At 43.6% G+C, this 17,089-nt stretch overlaps 1 protein-coding gene across 1 annotated transcript in view; it reads right to left on the bottom strand.

Annotated features, from left to right (window-relative positions):
• ncoa1 (nuclear receptor coactivator 1) overlaps positions 1–17,089 on the bottom strand; it is a 50,034-nt gene that overhangs the window by 2,537 nt on the left and 30,408 nt on the right. The window contains exons 4-20 of the mRNA XM_034900756.1: positions 16,071–16,123; positions 15,302–15,408; positions 13,981–14,158; positions 12,083–12,262; positions 10,319–10,411; positions 9,736–9,876; positions 9,174–9,321; positions 8,104–9,073; positions 7,181–7,432; positions 6,042–6,411; positions 5,490–5,669; positions 4,448–4,562; positions 3,821–3,989; positions 2,827–3,147; positions 2,130–2,231; positions 833–1,226; positions 247–415 (exon numbers count right to left, since the gene is read on the bottom strand). Coding sequence (XP_034756647.1) covers positions 247–415; positions 833–1,226; positions 2,130–2,231; positions 2,827–3,147; positions 3,821–3,989; positions 4,448–4,562; positions 5,490–5,669; positions 6,042–6,411; positions 7,181–7,432; positions 8,104–9,073; positions 9,174–9,321; positions 9,736–9,876; positions 10,319–10,411; positions 12,083–12,262; positions 13,981–14,158; positions 15,302–15,408; positions 16,071–16,123 — 3,942 coding nt within the window. The remainder of the gene's footprint in view (positions 1–246; positions 416–832; positions 1,227–2,129; positions 2,232–2,826; positions 3,148–3,820; positions 3,990–4,447; positions 4,563–5,489; positions 5,670–6,041; positions 6,412–7,180; positions 7,433–8,103; positions 9,074–9,173; positions 9,322–9,735; positions 9,877–10,318; positions 10,412–12,082; positions 12,263–13,980; positions 14,159–15,301; positions 15,409–16,070; positions 16,124–17,089) is intronic.

Here is a 17,089-nt window from a genome sequence, read left to right as displayed (position 1 = left end):
TCGGGATCCCCCAGTCGGAGCTGGTTGATGTGGCTCGGGAAAGGGAAGTTTGGGGTTCCCTGCTGGAGCTGCTGCCCCGGCGACCCGGAGGAAGATGGATAAAACCAAACTTTTCTGAAAAACTAAACTAAACTAAAACTATCGAACGCTATCTAAAATTCAAAAGTCAACAGTAAAACAAAACAAAAACTAACTGAATACTCCAAACCAGAACGATTTGGGTTACAACTGTGTACTGGTCCGGACCTGTTGCTTCCCATGCCTGTCTGTTGCCAGCTCTTCATTTCTGGTGACTGGTAGCCAGGGGGCGGGGCCTGCTGAAGCAGAGGACTCTGGGAGTTGGAGCTTTGAGGTGACAACAAAGGGCTGGTTGGGCTCATCTCAGACGGGAAAGATGGGTCTTGCTGGGCGACAGCTTTAAAGGACAAAAGGTAGAAGAAATCAAACAAATAACTTATTTTTTTGCAAGTTATGACAAAATATGCAATGCAGGATTCTGATAAGAAACAACTGGCTATCTGGGTTTGTTTTTAGTCTATCTCTGTCTTTGCTGCTAAATGGTCCTTGCAGGATATATGTAGTCCATATATATGTCTTTTGACTTTGTTTTGTGTGTATATATACACACAAAACAAAGTCAAAAGACGGACCACACCACTGGTGGTCTTCACAACTGTGAGTGCTGATCAATAACCAAATAGTGGGTGAATTCATAATAAAAATGTTGTGTAATTAAAGCATAACTATTGGCAATAAAGAGTGTCAATACAAACACATTATTTTGATATGAAAATGGATTCTCAGTCTGCGGTGGAGCAAGTTTAAAACCCACCAGTCCCTCCAATCTGCTGAAACAGGCCCTGCTGCAATGAGGAGTTCACGGGGCTGCTGAACTGGCCCTGCATGCTGCCCATAAGCGCCTTGTTGTTCAGGGGGACTCTGACGGGCATCTTGTTGTCCAGAGGACTCCCGCTGATGGGGCCAAACTGACTTGGTGAGGTAGGGGATTTACCCGTCAACGGGGGGTACCCTTGTGGAAAGTTGAACTGCTGCTGCTGCTGTTGAGGCGTTGTTGTGGGACCTTTTGGGACCCTGGCAGTTCCGATGGGCCCCATGTTCTGTCTCGCCAGCATGACTTTCTGCTGGAAAAGCTGGCGCTGGCGGTGCTGGTTGCTGTAGTGTTCCCTCTGTCGCTGGGCCAGCATCTGGGCATTCAGCGGCGGCTGCTGAGACATACGATGGGAAAAAATAAAAATAAAAAAAGAGCATGTTATACAGCAAATATTTAAGTTGAAGGTGCAGTAAGCAATTTGAACTCAACAGCCAAACAAAAACATTCTGCCCCCATTGTGTATTGGATTAACATCACTTACAATACCTTTAATGAGCCAAATTTAAATTTAAATTGAACTGCCTTAAAGCCAACACCAATGTAACAGCAATTTGGCAACAGCATTAAAGAGAAAAGATACAATACGATGAATGCAAACATGTAGCTTTAATAATTTAATTGATCTAATGACTAACTAGGTTATTTGAAGTTTTACATTTACAGAACGCTGACTTAGTTGCCTTTTTCCTTTAAATTGACCTATTTTCTCCCTCTAACTGAAACGGCGTTACCTGATTATTGGCTACTTGGGGCCGCGGAACAAGCTGTAAATGCATCATTGAAATATTTATATTATTTTTTTTAATGTTCAAGTTGACAGGGTGAACTGTTCATCACTGCACATCCAGCGTATCCAGAGCAACAATCAGCATTCATTTGGAGATGGTTTCTGGCCACCCGATGAACATGAAGTCATAAATATTTACTCTCTTAGCTCTGTTTTTAGGCCCATTTGACTCATTCAGGGAAATACTGGCTTTAACTACTAAATGCACCACTTAGCTCCTATGCTAGTCTCTAACTTAAAGACTTTTCTTTGACTGAAAACAGCTAAATGCTGTTGTTGGAATTGCCAGTCACAATTGACAGCAAAATTGCAGGCTGTAAACAAAACAGCAAGCCAATGAAAAATACGTAAACAAATCATTTTGGAAGTCTTTCCACCTCTGTGGGGAAACAGCAGGGGGGGGGGGGGGTCAGGGTGAGCTGAGCTTCATTTGCTGTCACCGTGACTCACCTGTGAGGGCATCTGAGATTGTTGAACCCCTTGACGAATCCCTAGGTTCACATGCTGGGTGCCCCCAGGAAACGGATTCATGCCACCCATCCTGTTCTGGAGCTGAGACAAAGAGGCAAAGGAAGAGAACGGGATAATAGAGTGAAGGGATGGCAGGATTTATAAAAAAAAGAATAAACCAGATCATCGTTACTGGAGACAGAAAAGGGAGATGAGTTGAAAATTCGTGATGAAGGCGGCGTTCTTCCGAGAGGTTCTCAACTGAAATTTAGAATCTGAAATCAGAAGATTTGTTAGGATACTGACACAGAAAGATACAAGTTACTACTTTGTTCTATTCATTACACCTTTGAAACTTTTGTCTTTGACAGTCAGATGCAATGGGTAATGTGTGGATGGTATATGAAAGCACTGAGAGCACATAAAGTGTGAAAATAACTCAAAAGGTTGTTACTTTCTTTCACTCGTTTATGAATTGTAAAATATATGGCTGTGGTAATAGCAGCCCTTAAATAGTGTGAATAAATTACACCTAATGAGAAATATGTCTCACTGCACACTTCCACATTACAGAAATAGTTCACCCTGAGAGTGATGTTGTAAAGGCATCACATCCAGTAACATCTTACCGCCATGATGGAATATATACTGAAATAAAGTACATAATAAAGAAAAACCACCACCTCTTTGTCCTCACCTGCTGTGGGCCCTGCAGCCTCTGCTGCAGCTGCAGGCGCAGTTGGTTGGGTGGCAGCCGGAGCTGAGGGCCAATCCCCTGTGATCGCGTCATACCCGGCCTCAGGCCGATGCCCGTTGCCCCGCCGGGGAAAGCCCCCCGGGGGGCTCCAAACCCAAGACCCTGTGTCCCCACCACCATGGTCAGCTCTGGAGGAAACTGAGCTTGTGGAGCTGGTGTAAACTGGGAAAGGTAGGTGGGGAGTTTAGGGTCATTGGAACCTGGCGTGGCATTGGGCTGCTGGGTTAGGAAGTTTGGGGTCAAGGGGTCAAAACAGCCACCCTGGGAAGAGGCAGACAATAATAGGATAGAGATATTTATGAAGTTTTTCATTGTTATACATGAAAATTACATTTGAAAACAAGAAAGCAACCTCTTCCATTTAAATGTGATGTACAGACTGACTGACTGACTGCTCTCTCCTTCTCTGCCGTTCTCTCTGTTTGTTGTTCTCTTCACTTACACTACCGGTCAAAGTTTGGGGTCACTTACAAATTTCCATTTCACTCCATTATAGACAGGATACCAGCTGATCTGGGTGGGTGGCTGATCTTTAATGCAAAATCTACATTTCCCATTTCCCATTCATCCAATGTTCCAAAGGCACATTTTGTTTACCTATCTGATATTATTTTTTAAAACTAACTAAGAAAACATTAAATCCCTATCCCTTGCTGCTGTAACATTTCCCTGTTGTGGGATTGCTAAGGTTATATTATGAGGCCAAATGATACAGTATGTGGTTAGAACTGGAATCAAGATGTGTAAAAACACCTCCTGTTTTACCTGAAAGCAGTCCAGCAGGGCTTTAGCCAAATACAGCTTAATGATGATTCATCGACCTTAAAATTGAATACACAGAGACTTTCCTAACTGCACACTACACTCTTTAAACGTTGTGCACATCCGCTGCCCAGCTCTCTTTAGTATTACAATCTTTTTAATACACACTTACCTGCACCAGTTTGTCAATACCCAGAGCCTTATCCAGCTTGGCCAGTTCACTCTCATCGGTCCCACTGAGGAAGGAGACGAGCTGCTCTAACAGAGCTTTCTCATCGTTCCGGCCCTCAGGTGTGGTCGGAGGGCCCAGCACGTCATCCAGCGAACATGGCACGCACTGCCTGCTCACACAGAGAAACGCTGGACATTATCCTCTGCAACCCACTGGAGCGTCAGTGGGTGATATCCCACAACTTCAGAGTACAAATATATTAGTTAAATGACAATATATTGTACTGAGTAGGGCTGGGTAACAGTGTCAGCAAAATTCGATACTGGTACAGGACTCAATTCCGTGACTTTGACACAGGTTCCTCAATGATACTATTTTTGATTTTATAAAACAAAAAGAACTTACAACATTACACATTATGCCACAAATCTTTTAATTTATTTTTCAGCTCTTACGACAAGGCTCTCTTATTAGATCATGGATATTTGATGATGAGAGTTACTTCTTGGGTGTTGAAATTATGTATTGAATGACAAGGCATTTTTCAATACTCAATAATTTTGCGTCACTTTGGTTTAGGTTGAATCAGGTACCCAGCCCTAGGATGGAGAGAACAGTGATGCTTACTCTTGCGGCGATGCCAAGGGCGCCTGTAAAGGTGTCCCAAGACCATCGAAGGACAAGGTGTCAGACAGAGCCAGAGGCTGGAACTGGGAGTCTCCCGCGTCCATCTTAGATAGACCTTCAAAACCCATTGGAACACAGTTTCATTACAATTAACACTGAAGAAAAATAAAATACATTAACACTGAATTTGGACTCAAAATAATTACATTCAACAATATAATTAAAGTTACGCACAGTATGTAACACTTTGCTATATTCAGCGGTGTAGCTAAGTACTCAAGTACTGTACTTAAGTACAAATTTGAGATACTTGGGTCTTTTTTTTATGCTACTTTTACTACATTTATTTGACAGCTTTAGTTACTAGTTACTTTACAAATTAAGATTTTTTGCACACAACACATAAAAGACGATGTTTTATTATAAGTTAAACTACCCACCAATGTATAGGTCTACAAGTAAAGCTGAAATGATCAAACGACTTTAAAGTTAAACAGATCTTTTGGCATCGAGTCCTTTTACTTTCAAAAAGTAAGAACATTTTCCTGATGATATGTAAAATTACTTAAGTAACATTTTCAATGCAGGACTTTTACTCGTAACAGAGTATTTTTTTACAGTGTGGTATTAGTACTTTCACTTAAGTAAAGTAAAAATCTACTATATATAATCTATATCTAAACAGAAATTTACCATAATCTCAAGATCTTTTGATGCTGATTTTGTACCTCAATTCACTGATTTACAGCATTGTGCTGCTCCATTCAACAGCATACTGCAAAGCTATATCAATTTTGAGGTTATACATGTAACAGAATACAGTCTCACCACACCCACTAGTGACATTGAACATGGTCATTTATGTAAGAGTATTGAAACTTTTGACCTATGGAGGTCAGCTCAACAATGCTTTACTGCAAGAGAAGATTCAGTGTTGAGTAACCACGAAACAGGGTTCCCACCGTTGTCATGAGATCCTTTTACACGTTTTCAATGACTAACTGACACCGTTAAAGTGTGTTTATTATGTTTTCTATCATACCAGTGTTTGAACTGAATGGGTTAATGTCTGCCTCTGGAAAGGGGCTGCTGTCCTGGGAGGTCTGGAAGATGTCTCCCTGTCCCTGGTTCTGTGTCTGGTTTGGAGTGGGGGGACTGCAGAAATCAAAGGATGACGGACTCTGGAGGCTGCAGCCGGAGGTTGGGCCGCCATCAGCGGGTCCTGGGAAACAGACATGAGCACATAGAAACTGAGGACAAACTCATTTAAAAACAACCTAATGCACAAACCTTAACTGTTTTAGTATTGATACACAGACTCAAGACTGTGGGGGTCTGGTGATGCTGCAATGACTCCCAAAAGCCACCAGGGGGCACACAGACTTACAATGTGTAAGTGAATAAATAAATAAATGAATAATTAAATAAATAAGAGGGAGCTCTGGATCACACTACTAAACTGGATACTTCCACTGATAATAATACTAATACTACTAATAATAGAAGAATTATTTAAAATAGTTTTTTAACAAACACTGAGCAGTTTGATTTACATACATGCCCCCCCCCACTCCCTTCTCTATTGAAACGTCACCTCTGTTCGGAGTGCCGGGAGGCTCTCTCTTCACATTGACGTTGCGGAGAGTGCCGGCCTCGCCGGGCTGGAGCTGAGTGGGTGACTGCAGTTTGAGCTGTGGGGAAGGGGAGTGGAGCTGGGGGGACGGCGATTGCAACTGGGAATGGGACTGCTGCTGGGACAGGGGGGACTGGAGCTGAGAGAGGGGGGACTGGAGCTGAGGCAGGGAGGACTGGAGCTGAGCTGAGGCCTGCGAGGCTGGAGAGTGGAGTTGGGGGCCCCCTCCAGGGGTCGTTGAATCCTCACTGCCGTGTTTGACCTCAACCGGGCCTCTAAGGCCAGGCAGCAGCTGGGTGAGAGGGTCCATGTCAACAGGGCCACCAGAGATCTGAGGCCGGAAATGGAGAGTGGAGCAGAAACAAACGAAAAAAGGAATAGAGATGAGGGAATAAAGACAAAATGGAAGAATGAACAGTTTAATGGTGTGAAAGAGTAATATATTAAAGAAAAGAGGGGGCAGCCGATCAGTGATAGACAGATGGGGAGAGACAAAAGGTCAAAGGCCAATGAGCTTCAAAGGCTGCAGCTGGCAGCTGAGCCTGCAGTGGAGGCAAAGTCCACAAAAATAAACATTCAACGTGATTTACAATGCCTGTCAGGAAACTGCCAATGCTGGAGCAAAGCTCAATAGAGCAAAACACCAGTGCTTAATTGTATTTCTTCTCACAGGGCGCCGGTGTGCATTTGAAAGCAACAGTGCCAGCCCTGAACACGGGCGCTCATTTAAATTAATTATTAGGCCATTAAACAGGCGCCACGCCCTGATCATATACCACTCATTTATCAAATAGTTTTTTTTGCACTGGTTGAAGTTGCGAGATGTAATGTGTGTGCTGGGCTGTACGATCAAAAAAATCCAAATTGCCTGGAGAGTTTAACAGTTTGCAGACATCTTGGATAGAAGCCCGTCGCTCTCTCAGGTGAAAAGCAGGTAGGAAGTAATAGTTTATGTGCCTGTAGTTAGCCATGTTTACTGTACAATTAGCCTTGTCTACATGACTATTGCAAACACAAGCACATTGTACCAGGATAACTGTTCAAATACTAGGACTAGTTTGAGTTATTACAGATCGCCACTACATTGACAGCAACTGTACCGTGGAGTCTCGGCTGTCCCTGCGGCCGTCCCTGCGGCCGTCTCTGCAGCCGTCTCTGCAGTTCTCTCCGACGGGGCTCGATCTGGGGCTGACGCAAGCCGAGCTGCTGCCTACTCCTGCAGGTTTGGCTGCACCTCCTGCTGCAGCAGAAGAGCCCGTACAGGCTGCTCCCTCCACGCTGGCTCTCTTCTCCACCTTTACCCTAACCGTCTGCAGGGTGAGAGCAGATGGAGGTGGAAGGTCCCCCAAGTCCTTTAAAAATAAATTACATTTCCATTAGTATTTTCCATGCCGTCGTGGCTCAAGATAACAAATTATAGGGATTTTACAATGCGGATATCAATGCTTGTGTATTATTTATTAGGGATGTACATCGGGCTGGGCGATATAGAGAAAATCAAATATCACGATATTCTTGACCAAATACCTTGATTTCAATATTGCGACCATATTGTATGGTTGACTCTTGGTGCTTTAACAAAATGTCATTTACACAATAAGATTTTTTTTGGATAAATATTCTCCAAAAATGATTTAATGACTTAGTGGGTAAAGGTAAATAATAGAACAGCTACAACAGTCTGGTTAGTTCAGGAAATTACATCACTCTACTGTAATGCAGCCTGTAAAACCAGGTAGAGACAACACTTATCATCAATATCTCCAAAATCTAAGGCGATGTCTAGTCTCATATTACGATATTGACACAACATTGATATAATGCCCAGCCCTAGATGTACATAATGATTGATCAAGGCCAACACAGTTTAGTTTAGTTTTGTGCCATGACCAGATTTTCATAATAAAAAAACATTTATAAAATTCTGGATTTCTTAATAATAAAAGAAAGTAACGAGTCCTAAATAAATACAAATGAAATGCCTCAAAATTAAAGGCATGTAAAGGTCCTGTTAAGTGGGCACCTTTTCGTCTGTGTCCAGGAGAAAACGGAGTAGTTGATGGTCCTGTGGCTCTTTGGAGCTGGACTTGGGAGGTGATGCGTTAAGAGCTGGACTGGCAGGCAGCTCCCTCTTGATCTCAACATCGTGTTTGTTTAGTTCTTCCTCGGTGGTGGAGCCGTCGTTGGGACTGGTGTCCTGGAGCAGCCGGTGCAGGATTTTATGCCGTTCCGTAAGGGTGCTGTGAGAGGCAGGGCACTGGGGGACAGGAGGGGGGTTCGGTGGAAGAGGTGATGGGGTGCAGTGGATTCTGTTGTTGTGAGATTCAACTCCCGTCCCATTGCTATCCAGGAGCTGATTGAGTCTGGTGTTACCCAGCTGTGAGGCAGAAGGAAGGGGGGCTTTAACAGAGTCCTCTCCCCGTCCTTCTCCTCCCTCTGACGGTTTTGCAGACGGAGGCCGAGTGGAGGTGGGTGTGTTGGCTTGTCTCTGTAGGACAGGAGAGGACTGGGTGAAGGACCCCGTTGACCCCCCGCTGACGGCGCTACTACCATTGCCGCCAGACTGCTGTCTGCTGAGGCTCCCTCCACTACTCAGCTCCCCTGCTGGGGAATGGAGGCCTGGTGTGGTAGGAGAGAAAGGGTTCCCCGGGACCCGAGGGCTTCCCCCTAACCCAGGACTGGCCCGTGGCATCCTGGGTAACATAAAAGAGGTAGGGGTGGCTGTGAGTGGGCTGCTCAAAGGAGAGGGGCTGTTGACCTGCTGGGGAAAGGTCCGATTGGGCGTCAGGTAGCCTGTGGGTGTGGCTGGATTATGTCCGTGGGGGGAGGTGTTGGTGTTGTTGGGGTGAAGGCCCGAGGAGGCGAGGCCAGCGCCTTGGATCCAGTTGCTGCTGGGAGGAAGGGAAGGGGAGCGGGAGGGAGTTTGGGCAAGGCTGCCAAGGGTCGGAAGGCTGGGGTTAGTGTTTTCCTGAGAGCTAGAAGTGTTGTGTTCCCTGGAGGAAAAAAGGAGGAAAATAACAAAAGATGAGTGAAACATGAGGAGACCATGTGGCCGAGCAGAAAGTTTGGAATGAGCTCCGAAAAGGATCGTACCTGTCAATAGTGTGAATGCCCATTATGAAGGGCTGTACGTCAGGGTTGGGGGGGCAGCAGAACTTGCAGCGGGTTTGAGCGCTGAGCGGGGTGCCGTCACTTAACGTGAAGCGGTACAACGGGCTGATAGCAGTGCCATGGGTCATCACTGATGGACACACACACACACACACACACACACACACACACACACACACACACACACACACACACACACACACACACACACACACACACACACACACACACACACACACACACACACACACACACACACACACACACACACACACACACACAGGCTTAGACATCTCTGCAGCACCACAATACTTAATTCAGAATGTTATGACCCATATTTGGCCTTTCACAAATATTCCGCCCCCCTGTGATTTGGATACTGCGCTAGTCCATATTGTGATTTCTATAAATGTAATTCCGATTCATTGTGCAGCCCTATTTTAATGGTATGGAAGTAGTGCTGAATGTCTGGTAACCAAGACACAGCTGTCAGAGAGCGTATCGATCATTTCTGGAAGCTGAACAATCAATCGCGGCTCCTTACCCTCATGCAGCAGCTTCTTGGCGTGGGAGGGCTCTTTGCCCTGCGGCTGAAAGAAAGCGTAGATGCACTTCCTGACCAGGTCCTCCCAGCCAGGCCGGCCTGTCGCCCGCAAAGCACTAGTTTCTATGGAGATGATCTTCCCTGGAGGAGAAACAGACACACACACACACACACACACACACACAGACACACACACACAGACACACACAGTCAGTCTTCACAGCTTTCAATATCTACAGAAGCCTCCACACACGCAGGGTCCACACTGTGACCCCATGAAAAGTTGTTTTTGAGTTGGAACTTTTCCAAAAGGTCCTGCCTTTTTCTATTATAACTTAATTGTTTTACAACTTTTCAGGCCAACTGGACATGAATATCTATTATTGATATAAAGTGATAAAAGAAATGTTTAAAGTATGATAAGACTATCTGTAAATTCAGCTTGTTTCCTGTAATGGACAGATAGGGAGTACACCTCAGAAGTCCATAGTATTCCAGGAATCCTGACTATGATATTTAACTGTGGGTATGTGAGTGTGTGTGTGAGTGTGTGTGTGTGTGTGTGTGTGTGTGTGTGTGTTACCTGTAGGATCCTGCTTCGTTATGAAAGACTCGGTGCTCAAAGGCTGGGCGCGAGGTATCCGACAGGCAATACAGATCAGGCAGCTCTGCAGGTCTGAAGAAAACGGAAACGAGCAGTGAGTGGGTGTGTGTGTGTGTGTGTGTGTGTGTGTGTATATGTGTGTGTGTGTGTGTGTGGGGGGGGGGGGTTACTGTAAGCCACAGAAAACCAAACGGTATTAGGGACCAAGGGGGGAAAAAAAGAGAAGAACATGGACATGTGCCTGTCCAAACTGCCATGGAAAGATGTGTTTATATTTTTCTTATATGCCTCTCAGATACACACAGTTGGTAAGAAATACATGACAAACTGTCAAAACTCAAAAATCGGATCATCATTTCGGTTTCTCTGTATAAATGAGCCGATCAAAGCTTGGAAATGTGTCAAGTGAGCTGTCAATCGTAACTCTGATGCAAACAACACATGTTGTGTCATGACACATTACTTAAAATCGACACAAAAAGCAGAAAGCGGTAGGGTACCGTGTGAGTCCAGTTCTACAATCCACAAGAGCCAGTTCTTATCAAGATGACTAAAAGCAGGCAGATTGCAACAGCACAGTCAATCTGCAAAGCATCACTCAGTTTTATCAAGGCCATTGCACCAAAAACTCCAAGAAAATATTAAAACGTCGTGCAAGAATGTGGTCACTGTCCAACGGGTCAGATAGTGGACGCTGTGACAGAGGAACATTGCAACCTCGTTTGAACAACTTTCATTCAAAAAAGATGAAAAAAAAAAAGAAAAATCAAGCATTTTGCTCTGGCTAAAGCATCACCCTTTGTTAAATATTAAATATATATAATAAATGGTGCAGGATGTGTTTCCAAGTATGTGATAATTTCCACCGCACCAGCACAGAAGAACTGTTCTATGTGCACATTGTGTCTTTGAAAAGTTTACTCAGTAAAAACAAAAGGAAATTTGCAGAACAAGTATTTTTGAACTATTTATCACCCTCTTAATGTATACTCTGCGTCCTCTGGTGTCATAATAATTTGTATCTTTTGTGGTATAAGTATACAGCATTTATACCACTAATTTAATAAAAATGAGAAGAAAGGCATAAATAGAAATAAAGACAACATAAAGGTGAACAAACTGTGTATTATAACATTGTATAATAACATTGTAACATCTATTGACTGAGTAAAACCGTAAAATCCTTTGAGAATCAATTAAGAACTGTAATTTGCTTCTGTTATTCGGGATTCTTTGGGATGGAATCCAATTTTAACCACATGAATATGAGAAAATAAAATGTGACAGAGGTGAGAGGTTACTGTAAACCCAGTACATACGCATGTTGTCATTTATTTTTCATAAAGTAATAAAAGAAATAGTATAGTATAGCAGAAATATATAGCTTTTAAGCAAAGAAATACATTTTTAAATCAGGGAAAAATGTCTTTGTAACGCAACTAATCAACAAAACTCAAGTGTGCAGACACATGGTGTGTGTGTGTGTGTGTGTGTGTGTGTGTGTGTGTGTGTGTGTGTGTGTGTGTGTGTGTGTGTGTGTGTGTGTGTGTGTGTGTGTGTGTGTGCGCGCGCGCACCCACAGATGTATTTTAGTCAGTTGCAGTCTGGACCATGGAAATATAGTGATAATGTGTGTTTGTGTGTGTTTAGCCATGATGCGGTTTTCATTCTTGTCGCCGGTGTGTGTGTGTGTGTGTGTGTGTGTGTGTGTGTGTGTGTGTGTGTGTGTGTGTGTGCGTGTACCTTCTCCCTCCTCCTGCATTGTCCGTGGTTGAGACAAGGTGAAACACTGCATGATCTCATATTGCTGCCGAGCTTCCGGGTTTTCGGAGTCCATCTCGTCCGGCGGCCTTTTCAGCATGCGGCAGTTGAAGGTGTGGCTGTTCCTTCTGCCAGCGTCCTGCGGCCACGGCACGCCATTTACTGGCCAGAGAGGAACATAAACACAGGGTTTAGCATTGATAAGCACAATTAACCGTTATAATTGAGCCGTTAAAGGCCCCCTGTAGATGTGGATTATGCTTTCATTAGCCGGTCCTGCAATACACATCCCTGCCAGAGGCGTCATTATGGATCCCACGTGAGTTCTAGACAAGTCCCGCCCTACGAAGCAGCTCGATTGGTCGGGGTTAGGCATTGACCTTGAGTGGTTAAGGTGAGGATAGCTGATTGGTCAGGGGAAGGGACAGGACCAATAGGGTTACGCCTGCCCAATAATGCTAATGAATGCTATTAAAGGGCGGGTCTTACCTAGAAGTGGCGTGGGCTCCATAATAACGCCTGCCAGAGGCTTCACACTATTCCACTGACTTACTAGCGGCGGTAAGCAAAGGCACGAAGGAAGGAAGTTTTGTAAAGGTTTTAAGAGTTAGGAGTAAGACGTTTTCAAACATACAATTAACGTATTGATGGGATACCTTGATGTAAATCAAGTTGACAAGGCTGTCAAATCAAATGTTTTGTCATTCAACAGTATTTTTGTGGTTTCTATCATTTCTCTGGGGGCATTTCATCGTCACAGGTCAGACTCGAACCCTTGGCCTCCTGAGTCGAGGCATAAACCTCGGTATATGTGCGCCAGGATAACTCGGTGTAGGCAGCACCGATTGGTTAGTTTTTCTCTCAACTGACAGCACAACAGAGCTACGTGTTGAAATCGACCAGACTTCTCCTTTACAGCAAGCCAAATTCCAATTGTCCCCTTGTCTCGTTTCAAATGTTTTTTCAAGGTTGCTGGAAGACGCCAACGTTGTTGAGTGAGTAATCACTCCTGGCTCAAAATGAATGCAGCAGACATTTGCATCTGCTACACACCATATTAAGAATAGTGTACTTTTCTTTATTTTGCCCAGTGGTCACATTTGATTTTTGTGTCTTTTTTGGGTTCAATTTATAAAACAAAGCACCTTAAAGTCTCACCTAGAAGACCCACATTTGAGGGTAATGTGTCTGTGGGTGGCTAAAATGTAATTTGTATTTAGTTTCTATATAAAAGTGGGTTTTAAACATCTCTGTTTCTCCCTGGAAACGGAGGTGTAGTTACTGACACAACATTAAAAGCGGTTAGTAGACCAGAACAGAAAGAGTCTCGTTGCCTACTGGACTCCTTTGTCCTTATACAACCTCCCTCATCCTCCCTACATTTTCACTATAATCTCTTCTCAAGGTTGTATCTTTAAAAAAAAAATAACATTATCGCAAAGAAGAACGTCATTGTTACACTCTTCCCTCAATCCTCACACTCACCCACACATTCTCTCTACTCTGACCTTACAATTTCTTCCCTGTCCAAGCCCATTTTGCAGCTTTGTAAAAAGCACTTAAAAACTTTTAATTCAAAATGTCCACAGTTATTCACTCTGTCCTTCACTATGGCTCTTCAAATTGCTTTAGCTAAAGCATTTTCCATCAATAAACCAAGTTAATTATCTGTATTTAGGACTGTATTCTGATTCTGCTGCCAAAACCCATTTCCCTAATGGGTCCCATTGGCATGGAAACTGTCAAATTTGAAGATACTGAAAATGCAATTACCAAATATCTTTCAAAATAAATTACAACTATTGGCATCTTAAAGCTGGGATGTAAAGTATTGAGACAGCAGACGCATGCACACTCCTTCGTACTTCCAGCACACTCACCCAGGCTTTTGGGCAGCAGATTGCGAACAAATTCATTGTGGTCTCCCACATGGAGGATGCTGTAGACACTCGAGGTCATCAGCTCCCCCTGGGCGTATCCGAGGTAAGCCGTCACGTTCTCTGAGACAAAGACGATGCGGCCCTCCCGGTTGACGACGAAGAAGAACCCATCAAGGGCCTGGATGAGGAGAGGAGGAGGAGGAGGAGGAAAGGTAAATCAGGTTGTGTTCCTTAACTTTGGGGTCAAAATTCCCAGTAGTGGTGGGGGAAGGGGGGGTTGTTATGTGTGTTGTAGTCTATATCCACGACATTTCACTTTCAAGATTACTGAAATTACGTGGACTGTCACTCTCTGTGCTGCCGTTCTAATCTCCGGTGGATTTCTGAGGACTAGGGTTACCTGGTCCTCAGGTCTCTGCAGGGTAAATCCAGACAGCTAGCTAGACTATCTGTCCAATCGGAGTTTCCTGTTGCACGACCAGGGTTACATAACATCGGTAGAAATGTTGTCGGGTTTTAGCCACATTTGTCATCTCCTTCTAGTTGCTTTTTTCGCCACCTTTTTACTGCCTTTTTGTCACCTTCTCGTTGTGTCTTTGTCACCTGTCTCCTTTTTGCCCCCTTTTTGTTGCGTTTTTGTTCTGTCTTTGTCACCTTTTCATCGCCGCCTTTGTTGTCGCCTTTGTCGTTGCCTTGTTGTCATGGTAAATGCAGACATATGACTATGGTTAAATCCAGACAGATAGCTGGACTATCTGTCCAATCTGAGGACTCTGGTTACCTGGTCCTCAGATCTCTGAAGGGTAAATCCAGACAGCTAGCTAGACTATCTGTCCAATCTGAGGACTATGGTTACCTGGTCCTCAGGTCTCTGCAGGGTAAATCCAGACAGCTAGCTAGACTATCTGTCCAATCTGAGTTCTCTGTTGCACGACTAAAACTACTTTTTAACGTTCCACCCAAACAACTTCCTTCCTGAGGCTATTTTGCAGAGGCAGCATTGCTCTGTCTGGCGCTTAGCCCCACCCAAGGCGATTGTGATTGGTTAAAAGAAATGCCGATAAACCAGAGCCCGTTTTTCTCCCATCCCAGAAAGCTGTGTGGACTACCCCGACCCTCCTCCGCAGCGCTGTGGAGGAAGGTCTGGCAACGCAAGACCAATATCTATCTGACAGCTTGAATTTGTTGATGAAAACCATGTGTAGTAAATATAAAATAATATTGAAGAGGCGACGCATCGTGATATCAGATCGATTCAAATCGTTGAATCGAGAGACCAGTGAAGACTCCCACCCGTAGTGAGTGTGTGGGTGAGGATCACCTCTAGCAGCATGGGCCCTAGGGCCTCCTTCTCCACCAGCCCCTGGCTACTGGAGGAGATGTCACTCTTCTGCACCTCCTCATCCGGAGACGAGAGAGCTGCTTTCTCTGTTAAAGAAAGGGGAGGGGGGAGAGATCAGGAATCTGAACCTGCAGACAAAGAAGCTTCCTGCAAAATCACACACGTTAGTCCGAAAAAAAAGGAAATGTCATTTTTACACCTCTAAGCAGAGGTGGGTAGTAACGAGTTACATTTACTTGAGTAAGTTTTTAATAATTATTGTACTTCTAGGAGTATTTTTAAATCACTATACTTTTACTTACATTAGGCCACAATGAGCTCGTTACTTTTCTTTTTACCTCGTTGGTATTCTACTCGTCATCGTTTTTACCTCCGCACGTCTCATTTTAATGTTTTATTTTGACAGAGAGAGAGAGACTTCCGCTGAAGGCTCTACCACGTGTTCAACTGTGTTCCACCAATCAAACGTCGTTGTGCAGTCACGTGACCGTACTCGATCTCAGCATCGCGACAGGTTAGCTTCACAGACGTAGCAAAACAAAGATGTCAGAATCGACCGCCGCCAAGGAAACGCAGACCAGGGATCTTATTCAGGGTCTGAATAAATCAATCGTTACTCAACAGTTACTCATTACTTGAGTAGTTTTTTCATCAAGTACCTTTTTTACTCTTACTCAAGTAATTATTTGGACGACTGCTTTTACTTTAACTAGTACTTTTACTTGAGAACAATTTTGGGCTACTCTACCCACCTTTGAGAACCTCTTAGACCTGTGCGTCAAAGCCGTCAATAATATCTTACTAAAAAAATGGATATGAAAACAAAAACAAAAACAAAATCAATAGATCCTTGAGGTACAAGAAATATTGTGATGTCTTCCTGTGTGTCTGGAAATTTAGTTTTTGTTTTTTGATTGTGTTTCTGATCCATTTTCCTTGCTTGTTTTGATTATTCGTTGACCTTTTTCCCCCACTGTCCTCAATGTTTTAGTTCATTTGGTGTTATTCACCTTCTTATAAAAACCTCTTGATTGTTGTTCAATAAAGTTTTCAATGAATCAATCAAAAGGCAAAGCTCACATTCAGCTCAAGATCTTTACATGTAACTGTACAAACTTTTGAGAATCAATTAAGAACTGTTACATGCTCGTCAGTCAGGATTCTTTGGGATGGAATCTAACATTAACAACACGAATATAAGAAATTAATATCTGACATAGGTGAGATGTGTACATACACAATTTGACATTTATTTTGTCATAAAGAAAGAACAACAAAAATGTTAGTTTTAGTGGAATAAAACCACCTAAATATAGCTTGTAAGCAAAGAAATTCATTTTTAAATCAGGGAAAAATGTCTTTGTAATGCAACTAATCAACAAAACCCAAGTATGCACCCATCTTCTTCATAGCTGAGTATATATATATATATCTCTGGATGCTGTAAGTGTGAGTTACTGTGTGTGTGTGTGTATGTGTGTGTGTGTGTGTGCGTGTGCCAGGTTTAGCTACATTTGTGGGGACCACAAACTGTGAATACAGTATACTTATGGGGACCTGACAGCTTTGTGGGGACAAAATGCTGGTCCCCTTAACGTTAAAGGGCTTTTTGAGGAATAAGACTTGGTTTTAGGATCAGGATTAGAGTTAGGTTATGGTTAAGGTTAGGGTGAGGGTTAAGGTTAGGCTTTTAGGTTTGATGGTTATGGTTAGGGTTAGGGTGAGGGTTAAGGTTAGGCATTTAGGTTTGATGGTTAAGGTTAGGGT

This window comes from Etheostoma cragini, chromosome 18 (assembly GCF_013103735.1).
Source record: "Etheostoma cragini isolate CJK2018 chromosome 18, CSU_Ecrag_1.0, whole genome shotgun sequence".
Taxonomy (NCBI): Eukaryota; Metazoa; Chordata; class Actinopteri; order Perciformes; family Percidae; genus Etheostoma; species Etheostoma cragini.
This window is presented reverse-complemented; position numbering and strand designations above follow the sequence as displayed.